We start from the raw sequence: 10,472 nt of genomic DNA, 5'->3' as shown, positions 1-10,472 counted from the left end.
AGAAAGGTGGGGAAGGAGTGGTCTGGGGTGAGGGATTCTGAATCCCAGTTCCTCGCATCAAGCCCAGAGTAGTGCCCTGCCCTGGGGATGGGCTGTTCCTTCCTTCACAGCTCAAGGGTCTGAGTGTGTCTGGGTAAAAGCCTGAAAGCCTTATCATCCACTTCTAAATCTGACACTTCCTGCGCCCACAGGGTTTCACCCACAGCTCTTTCCTCACTTAACTCTTCCCCTGAAAATCACATCAATCCTTTCCTATCCTACCTGTCCTATCCACTGCCTATCACCACTCGCAAATTCTGTCTAGAACCACACTTCTTGACCACCCCTGTCCTACGAAACCCATCCATACGCCACCAACCACCCAGGCCGTAAACTTTGAACTCATCCTAGCACAACTCTCCCCCAACGTTCAAACTTCCACTGAGTCCCCTCCAATTCCGCCACGCAGGGCAGCTGTTAACACCCATCGCTCCTCTCCAATCCCCACTGTCCAAGGGCAGGCCAAGTGTCTAAAGCCAACTCGGCCTCGGTAGCCCCGGCCCCAGCTCCGGTCTCCGAGTGCCACCCAAACCAAACCAGATGCAGTTCCCTCAGACTCGCGTGCCGCCTCCAGCCGCAGGCCCAGGCCCTAATTACAGCCAGCGAGGATACCCCGCAGGCCCGGCCCTGACTGAAGCTTTACTTCCGCGCCAGCTCTGCGCCCAGGGCGCCGGCCACGCCTCCGCCCCGCCCCTCCCGGGGCCCAATCCGGATGCGGCCGTCACCTGCCCCCGGGGCCTGCAAGCCCCGCCCCCATTGGCGGCCGCCCGGCCCGCCCACCCACGTGGGCCCTCGGGACTGCGGCTGGGATAGCGTCAGGCCATGGCCGGGGCTCGCAAGCTGCCGTTGGAGCAGGCCCTGGCGCTGGGGCCTGGCTGGCGGCACGCGTGCCACGCGCTGCTCTACGCGCCGGACCCGGCGCTGCTGTTCGGCCGCATCCCGCTCCGTTACGCCGTCCTGGTGAGAGGGGGGACGCGCCCCGCCCCGTCCCCTCCCTCTCCCCCTCCCCCGGGGACGCCGACCGGGCGCCCGGGCAACCCCGCTTCCCTCTCCCGCAGATGCAGATGCGCTTTGATGGGCGCCTCGGCTTCCCCGGCGGCCTCGTCAACTTGCAGGACACCAGTCTGGAGGCCGGGCTGAACCGCGAGCTGATCGAGGAGCTGGGCGAGGCCGTGGCCGACTTCCGTGTGGAGCGCGCCGACTACCGCAGCTCGCACGCCGGGTCCGGGCCGCACGTCGTGGCCCACTTCTACGCCAAGCGCCTGACGCTGGAGCAGCTGGTTGCGGTGGAGATGGGCGCCACGCGTGCCAAGGACCACGGGCTGGAGGTGGGGCCGGCCCGGGAACCCCAGCCCCATGGCCTCCCTGCCCCCCGAAAGCTGCTCCCCCACTTTCCTGGAGTAGCTGGGGCCTTGGGCTTCTTTCATCTGGTTGACTAGGCACAGCAGGCGTAGTCTGCCCCTTTTACTGACCTCTGCAGTTGTTATTTTGGAACATACCTATCCAAGACTCTCTTCTCCCCATAGATTTGGCTAAGCCTTGCACCCTTGGCCCGTGATTTTCTTGGGTGGGAAATGTGGCCTGATACTTTGTGGGGAAACCTTTGTCATTAGGCTAGGGGAGTAAGGGGACAGATTGTGTATGGAGATGGTTCTCAAACTTGGGCAGGTATCAGAATCATCTGGGAGGCTTATTACTGACCCCACTTCCAGAATTTCTGGTTCAGTGGGGGAGAGAGAAAAGGACCTGAGAATTTGCATTTTTCAGAAGTTGCTAAATGGTGCTGAAATGACTGGTCTGGTGTATTTTTGAGAACTACTTGGTGTAGGGGCAAGCATGCATCCTGGAGGCAAAGAGCCACCAAAAGTTTAGTGATGTACGAAGGATTAGCATTTTTGAAGCTGAATAGCATGGCTTGGGTCTTTTGTCGGTAGAGAGGTGGGCGCACTAGGTCCTCAGGCTTGGTTCTGCTGCACTGATAAGAGGTAAGACCTCTGAGCTGGAAAGATCTATCTAGGATGAGCTACCTGTCTCATTGTCACCTGTCTCCTTCCTTTCACAGGTGCTAGGCCTAGTACGTGTGCCCCTGTATACCCTGCGGGATGGTGTGGGAGGCCTGCCTGCCTTCCTGGAGAATTCCTTTATTGGAACTGCACGGGAACAGCTGCTGGAAGCCATCCAGGATTTAGAACTGGTGGAATCCGGCTCTCTTACAGCCCGTAAGATCTCCTTACCTCGCTAGAGGCAGCCCTTCGTGAACCCATGGAACCTGAGATGAGGACCTTGGTATTGGGGAAGGGAGGCAGGAACAGGGAAAGCTTTCTCTTCTGGCCCTGGGCCTGACAGATGATAACAGATTAAAAAGAGAAGTATGTGCAGTATGTTTGAGCAGACCTCCCCCCCCCCCCCCCCCCCCCCCCCGCAGTAACTCAACATCTGGCACAAAAATCTGCAGCTCATCTCAGGGACCTGGCACATTCTCAGAGCCTGCCTCCTCTCCGTACGTTTGTACACACATGGCATGGCAGCCCCCAGACATATGAATGTACAGTCTGTGCCTGCGCACAAGCTCACTCCTCCTCATAACCCCCATGTGCAGTTTAACAGGACGTGGCACATGTGGGGCCTGGCTTGTCACGAGAGCCATGTCCATGTTGGAGAGGAGCTTCTGAACCAGGGCAACATTTCTTCCCACACTCCTACATGGCTCTTCTCCAGGGTCTACTCCAGCCCATGCTTGCTGGGGAGGACAGAGAAGCAGAGGACCCTTTTTCCCCTTGAAAATGGTCGCATCCTTGCCCGGATGTTAGCAAAAGCGATATACCCCTGAAAGGTGGTAGAGGGTCCTAACCAACCTCCTGGCCTCTCATGAAACTGAGTGGAAGGGGTGAGAGAAATGGTTTGGTCTCCTTGGTTGACCTTGGACTTGAGTCCTGCTGTATCTCTTCCAACCATCATCTAGGACCCTTTAGATCCGGGACATCAGAAGGGACCCAGCCCTGGTCTAGCCCTGGCTTACAGCTGAAGCACTTATAGCTAAGCCTCAAAGCCCTTCAGTTTTTTCAACAAATACTCTGAGGTATTGGAGATCTAGGGATGAGAGAGCCATAGCTCTTACCCTCTACAGAGTTAAAGGGCTCAAATGGCAAATATTTCAGGCTTCATGGGCTACATTGTCTTTGTAGCATCTGCTCAACTCTTATCATTTCATAAGTATCAATGAACATAATGGGCGGAACTGTGTTGCAGTAAAACTTTCTTTGTAAAAGGAGGTGTCCAGCCTGAGGGCAGTAGTGTGCCATTGCTTGCTCTAGAGAGGAAGATAAGTAGTCAGTTTAATTATATTGCCTATTTACTTGTTTCATGTATGTCAGTGTTAAGAAGGAAATAAAAGATTGATATAGGTCTCGCCTTGATATTTTTTTACTTTTCACCGAGGTGGTCCAGAAGGGCCCTCTCTGAAGAGCATTTAAGCTGAAGGATAAGAAGGAAGTACTAGGTAGGAGCGTGGGAAGAGTAGTCTAGGTATTCCAGGGAGTAGCATGTAGGGTACTAGGGAAGGGAGGCAGGTGTTAGGGTTCTGAGGAAGAATCTTGGCAGATTATCCCACATCAAGGGTAAGGGGATTAAACTCCATTTCTCAATTGGTGTGGCAGAGGGATATGCAAAGAATTTGCAGTCATCTTTAATTTACCAGAGCATGGCTTAGAAATGATGAAAGGCCAGTGTAATTAGGCTAGAGTAAGCAAGGGGATCGGACACCGGAGAGGCAGACTGGAGCCAGAGGATACAGGGCCTCCCAAGGCAGGGTCAGGGCCTGGTGGTGTGTGCAGCATGGCCTGGAAGGGGTAGGAAAAAGGAGTCGGTGACGGGAGTCTGCCACAGTAGCTCACATGGGAGATGGTGGTGGTCGGAGCCACGGTGGTAGAGGAGGTGGGCAGAAGTGGATGCATTCGAGAGAAGTGTTGGTGACCTTGACAGGCCCTCTGATGGACCGCGTGTGGGGTGAGGTGAGGGAAAAGAGGATTCAAGGATGACTTCAGTGTGTGCCTTAAGCTGTGCAAGTTGTGGATGGGAGGAAAGCCTGGGTGGGGTGGGGGGGGCGGAGATGGTTTTGCAGGGGACAGAATCAAGATCATTCTGGGCATGTTGAGACATAAACTTGTGAGTCCTCTGCATAAAGATGGTACGGCAGTTTGTCAGATGAGGTCAGGCAGGGAGAGAAAAAAAGAAGAGGGCTCAGGATGGGGCCCCGAGGAAGCCTAGGCCTCGGGGTTCAGGATGAGGGGTAGGACATACTGAAGAGAACCAGAAGTTGAGAGGAATCTGCTTGAAGAAAGTGAACTCTGCCAAGTGCTTACGAGAGTTTTAGTAAAATGAGGGACAGAACTGCCCACTGGATTTGGTAGCAGGAGGTTTTTGATGACTTTGGTGGGAGGGGAGCGGAAGGCAGCCCAGAGTTGGGTGGGTGGGTAGTGGGGGACTAGACAGAGGGAGAATTTGGTCCTGAAGGGCTGTGGAGAAATGGCCTGACACCTGGAGAGGGCTGCAGGGTCAAGGGGAGCATTTACAGCAGGAGACGGAGCATGAGTGTGTCGATGGGAACAATCGAGGCAGAGAGAGGCGGTGCTAAAGGGCCACAGTCCTTGAACAAAGAGGAGGGGTGGACCGTCCATAGGAGGGGGGACAGTCCTGAGGAGTCACAGGGCTCAAGGAGAAGAAGGGGCAAGAGTAGAGGATGAGGAGGCTAAATTAGTGGTGGGATGATCGAGTTTGACTTTCTTCTTGGTAAAATGAAGTGAGATCCACCCAGCCGGATATGGGTGATGTTCTCAGAAGGTACGAAGTGGTCCTTCATCATGGCATGGAAAAGCAAGTTGATGGGGGCACCTGGGTGGCTCAGTTGGTTAAGTGTCCAACTTCGGCTCAGGTCATGGTCTAGCAGTTCGTGATTTCAGGCCCCGCGTCAGGTGCTATGCTCACAACCTGGAGCCTGGATCCTGGTTTGGATTCTGTGTCTCCCTCTCTCTCTGCCCCTCCCCTGCTTGCTCGCTCTCTCTCTCTCTCGCACACAAATAAATAAACATTGAAAAAAGAAAAGAAAATTGATGAAAGAAACAGAATGGTGGGGCCAGGTTGAGTCATGAGTCCATTTACAGTAGGAATCTAGGCCCTCAGACGTGTTGGAACATGGGGGGTTTGCATGCATACACATGTTCCCATCCTCTCTGATCAGCTAGGGTGAAGCCCCTTGTGCTGACCCGGGGTTTTACAGAGGAGCCCAAAGAAGGGAGAGAGGCAAGGTGGTTAAGATGACATGTGTGAGAGAAACCGAACTGATGGGCTGTGGGGTAAGAGGTTTAATCTGGGTACAAAGGGAAGTGAAGGCAGGTGACTTCAGGGGGGTTAACATATTAGAAGTCTCGATGAGGTAGGACTCCACCATGGGGTGCAGTGGGAGGTGTATTTGAGCCAGAGAGGGATGTTTTTGAAATTGAGAGGTGGAGCCGTCACAGGTAAAGTCAAGATCCATGTGATGAAGCAAGAAACTGACAGATGTTGGAGAAGATAGTGTGAACTAGAAGCCACCGTCCTCAGTGAACAATAGGGGCGACCTAAAGGCCAGTGACAGCTTCCAGGAGGAGACAGGAGGTGTGACAGGGCGAGAGGAGCCTCCAGGAAGAGGGGCTTTTGCACAAGGGAGGGGTGAGTAGTGGTCTGGAGGGGCGGCGGGAAGCAGTGTGGGTCCCGTGGCAGTTCTTGGCCTTGGAAGGTGGTGGGGTGGGGAGCAGCTGCAGAGATCCGGCCTGGGCAGGTCTCCTTGGAGCTCATTCTTGGGTGTAATCTGGCCCAGGGTCTCACGGCCTACATGTAGCCTCTTCACGGTGCCGCATGGTACTCTGCTGGAGTGTTGCAGCGACCAGGTTGGCTTGCTTTTTCATTCACACTCGATCTCCTTATTTTTGTAAGTCTGGTGTTGTTGAGAGGGAGAATCCGTGGCCTTCTGTATCATCCCACACATACCCTCCCAGTCAGGAGCTCTTGTCTCGGTGAGCCATCCTAAAGGGTGTCCATCATTCTGTGGCTTGAGTGCATGTCATTTGCCTCGTCCCTCCAGTCTACAGGCGGGCCAGGGGTCCACGCAAGTTTCTCCCTCTGGTTTCCCCCTCTCTCACCCATTGCCATCCTGCTGCCGGGGATGAGGAGACCTGGGTATGGTTGCCCACGTGGGATGTCCTTGGCCTTGTGAAACCAGTCATCGGGCGGGAGGAAAACAGGAGGCTTCCTAGCAGTCGTCACCCCTCCTCCCCTTAAACTGCTGCAGTGACCTTCAGCCAGGAACTAGACCTGTTCCTTATCTGAAACACTGGCTCCTGTGGTGAGGGTTAAATGCAGCTGCACTTGGGGCATGGCTCTGAAGAGGCGTGCCCAGCACTATTTATCGGTACCTGATGCCATCCACGTTTCGCTCCCTCTTGTTAGCACGTTGCTCTCTTGGAAGCAGAGTGGCCCAGGCTGCCTCTCCTCCAAGCATGTTTCTGCTTTTCTCAGCGGAATCAGCTACATGTTCACACTTCTCAGTTCTGTGCATTTTCCTGGAGTGTGTGGCTGCTGGTGCTAAGTTAACACTTCTGGGCCCCATGCTGTCCCGAGCCAGAGTCTTGCTCAGTTATCAAGTTTCTGGTAAACCTATTTTTAGGCAGAAACATTTGAGGGAAGAGTAGCTGGTCCTTCCCAGTGACTTGGGTCCCCGGAGGCTGCTAAGTGAAACAGATTAAGGTAGAGATGGATAAGTGGGAGGAGGTGTTTTCTGCGAGTTTCAGTTTATTGCACAGAGAAGATTTCATTTGCCATACTTTCTACCCCAAACAGACAAAATGAATAGGAAAAAAATGAGAGGAATAAACATTTTACCTGTGATGAAATTAGCAGTCGGCACCAGAATTTGAATCAAAGTAACAGACATTGGCCATTGGCCCATCTTGGGGCAGGAGAGCAGGAGGTGGGGGTATTATATTTAAAACAGTTCTGAAGAAGAACAGGGGGCATGTGCCAGGGCACAGGAAAAAGAGAAATATCCACTGGATTTAAGGGAAACTCCCCAAACCATGTGGCTTCACCTCCCCTGGTCTTCCTACTTCCTATCTGACTCAGCTTGAATAAGGAAGTTCAGGATCCCTCCAGCAGTAAAGGCAGCCTGGCAGAGAGCTGAAATCACCTTTAGACAAAGCAACACTGGCAGAGGGATACACGGAAGGTCTGGCCCTGCAAAGGAAGCCCCTCACCAGACAGAGGGAGTCAGCGTGCAGGTTTTTCCCCCAAGTGCTCAGCTCACCCCCATGCAGAGACGCAAACCTCTGTTGCCCCCTCTCCTGCCACGGGTTCTGTTACTCTCCATAGGCATTCCCAGCTGATGAAGTGGCAAGGATACCCCTCTTTCCACTAAGGGAGATGACTCCTGAGTGGGTTTTCAATAATTATAAAGAACCCTTGGAAAAACCACAGTGCGGAAGGCTATTACCCAACAGCCCCAGTCGCCCACCACCTTCAGGCCACTGAGGACAGACTGATAAATGCACAGCCTCCTGTTGTCTAGGACTAATTTCAGGGTGGGGAATAGGCAAAGTCCAGGTAGACAGGGAAGCGGGGGCAGGTGCATCATCCCATGTTTGAGGGCCAAAGAATAGAAGATTGCCTCTACTTAAGTAAATAGGAAATTATGAGGTCTGTTCAAAAAAAGGGAAGAACCCTGGGTATAAATGATAAAGAGCGTGCTCTGGAAGATTTAGTCCAACAAAAAGAAGCAGGATTTGCTCAGGAAATAAAGAAAAACATGGACTCCGGAATGAGGTGAAAGATTAGAAGCAGCTGGCAGCACAAAGGAACGGATTTAAGGAGGCAGGTCTCTCCATTAGCTCAGAATTACACTAGAACAGCGAAGAGTGCCACCCACACCGGAGGCAACTACCACTGATGTCAAGAGCAGGCTTACAAAAACCACCTCAAATACAAGTGCCAAACAAGGAAAGTGACCAGAGCGAACCCAGGAGATGGAGAGATCACACAATGGAAATCCAGAGTATTGCTAATTGACAGAATGAAAATATTAACAGGCAGCCCATGGAGTGTACCACACCAAGAGTGAACCTGAGGCAAACTCTGGACCCTTGGGTGGAATGATCTGTCATATAAGTTCATCAATTAACAAGCGTACTGCTGGTGGGGGGTGTTGATCATCGGGGTGGCTGTGCATGCTTTGGGTGGGGGGCACATGGGGAATTTCTGTGCCTCCCTCTTAATTTTGCTGTGAACCCGGTACTGCTCTAATAATAAAGCCTTAAATATTAGCATGTAAAGTAAACAGTATTTTAGGAAACAAGGAAAAAAAAAACTCTTCCCTAAACTGAAAGAAACCCAAACCTGTGGATTGGCAGGACTCGATGTGTTCAGAAGAGGGAAATGAGATAAAAACTGAAAAACATTAGGATGGTGTTCTTCATTTCAAGACAATTGGAAGGCAGGAAAATTAGGTCACTTACAGTAGCAAAAACTTCCCATCTACCCAAACTGTTACTTAAATGCAAAACGTAATCTATCTGGGAAACAACAGAAGTGTTCTTGGCAGTCTCCAAGATGAATGAATCAAAGGGAAACACTAATGAGTGGGGAAATTGTGTAAGAAACTTGTGAGTGGTACCTCCTCTTAAAAGAGGATACATACTTAGTACTAAGTAATTGTGCTAACGATGGGTCTAAAGTAATACAAATGCTACTGACTGAAAGAAAATAGGTCTGATGTAAAAATAAAATAATAATTTGATTAATATGCTTGTCCCCAGATTGTAGACTGTTCTAAGTAAAAAGAGGGAGGAGATGAGAAGAAACATAAAAATATGCTAATTTTACTGGAAAATGAATGGGTACTGTTTGGTTTCTGAAGTTGATAATGACCTTAGATTGGATGAAAACATGAAATTTTAATATTTCAAGGGGCATGACAGAGCAATAGGATTCTGGCTGAGTGTGAACAGATGGGCAAAGACTACCAGGCAATTACAGTCAAAAAGCAAATAATTGTCATAATATTAATATCAAAATGCAGGGTCAAAAGCATTACGTGAAACTATGAACTTTTGTTTATTTTTGAGAGAGAGAGTACAAACAAGGGAGGGGCAGAGAGAGAGGGAGACAGAGAATCCAAAGCAGGCTCCAGGCTTGGAGCTGTCAGCACAGAGGCCAAGGCGGGGCTCGAACCCACGAACCGTGAGATCATGACCTGAGCCGAAATGGGACGCTTAACCTACTGAGCCACTCAGGTGCCCCTACGAATTCTTGAACCAATGAAGAGATTATCCACAATGGTCACATAACTGTCATGAATTTCGGATTATGCACAGCAAGATCTATGGGAAATGCAAGGAAGAACCGACAATATTTTTTGGAGACCACAGATATGTTTCCTCAGTCCTTGGCTGTGTTTGCTGCCTGGCAGGCTCTAGACCAAGTTCTTTTCATAAATTAACATGTTAGTCCTTAAAGCAACCATATGAAATGGAGATACTGTCATCTCCCTACTCCAAATAAAGAAACTTAGGCACAAGTTCAACAAAATAATTAATATACTTTGCCTAATAGATAAAGACTGAACTCTAACTTGAAGCAGAGAATATACCTTTAAGGGCCCAGGAAACACTTAGCAAGTTAGTTATTGGGCCTTGTAAAACCTCAGTAAATCCTCTCCAGTCTTGTACCCCCTTCTCCAAACTGAACAGAGTACATATCACATTGTGTGACCATAAAGTGATGAAACACAAAATAAATGACAAATTCTGATTTCTTTTTCTTTTAGGCTTTTTCATATCGTCTGAATCTTCTACACTATATATGTATTCAGTCATTATAAATGACTAGTTAAAAAAATAATTTTTTATGTGTGACTTTACAGAAAACCAGCCCCCCAAAATCTGAAGAAACAAGGAAGGGACTCGGGGGTGGGAAGGGACCCATCCCAGAATAGTGGGGGAATTTGTTGAGTTGTGGGGACCTACGTTCTCCAACCCCAAAAGAGAAAATGCAAGCGGAGTCCTGAGGGAGCAGGTGTGGGTCCCTTGTCCCCGGGTCCCTGCTGGCCTGGGTGCTGCCCCTCTGGGTGGCTGGGGGTTGGGGAGCAGATGTGGGCAAGGAACAGCTCTCCAAGGCAGGTGGCAGTGACCCTATGTCACACAGCTGATTTTTTTAAAGGCCCGGCACTTGGGGCATCTAGGTGGCTCAGTTGTTGGGGCGTCTGCCTCTGGGTTTCCACTCATGGGATCCAGCTCCTCCTCAGGCTCCCTGCTGAAGCATGGAGCCTGCTTGGGATTCTCTCTCCCTCTGCCCCTCCCCTGCTCATGTTCTCTCTGTCTCTCTCAAAATAAATAAACATTAAATAATAA

The 10,472-nt window shown here is 50.9% G+C and overlaps 1 protein-coding gene across 1 annotated transcript; it reads left to right on the top strand.

Moving 5' to 3' along the window:
* The first annotated feature begins 824 nt into the window (after positions 1-824).
* On the top strand, positions 825-3,448 carry NUDT16 (nudix hydrolase 16). The gene is made up of 3 exons (XM_042954500.1): positions 825-999; positions 1,098-1,367; positions 2,102-3,448. Exons 1-3 carry the CDS (start codon positions 862-864, stop codon positions 2,279-2,281), a joined length of 588 nt encoding a protein of 195 aa, XP_042810434.1. The 5' UTR covers positions 825-861; the 3' UTR covers positions 2,282-3,448.
* The last annotated feature ends 7,024 nt before the right edge of the window (positions 3,449-10,472 follow it).

Source organism: Panthera leo, chromosome C2 (genome assembly GCF_018350215.1).
Source record: "Panthera leo isolate Ple1 chromosome C2, P.leo_Ple1_pat1.1, whole genome shotgun sequence".
Taxonomy (NCBI): Eukaryota; Metazoa; Chordata; class Mammalia; order Carnivora; family Felidae; genus Panthera; species Panthera leo.
Note: the sequence above shows the minus strand (reverse complement) of the source record. Positions and strands in the feature narration are given on the sequence as shown.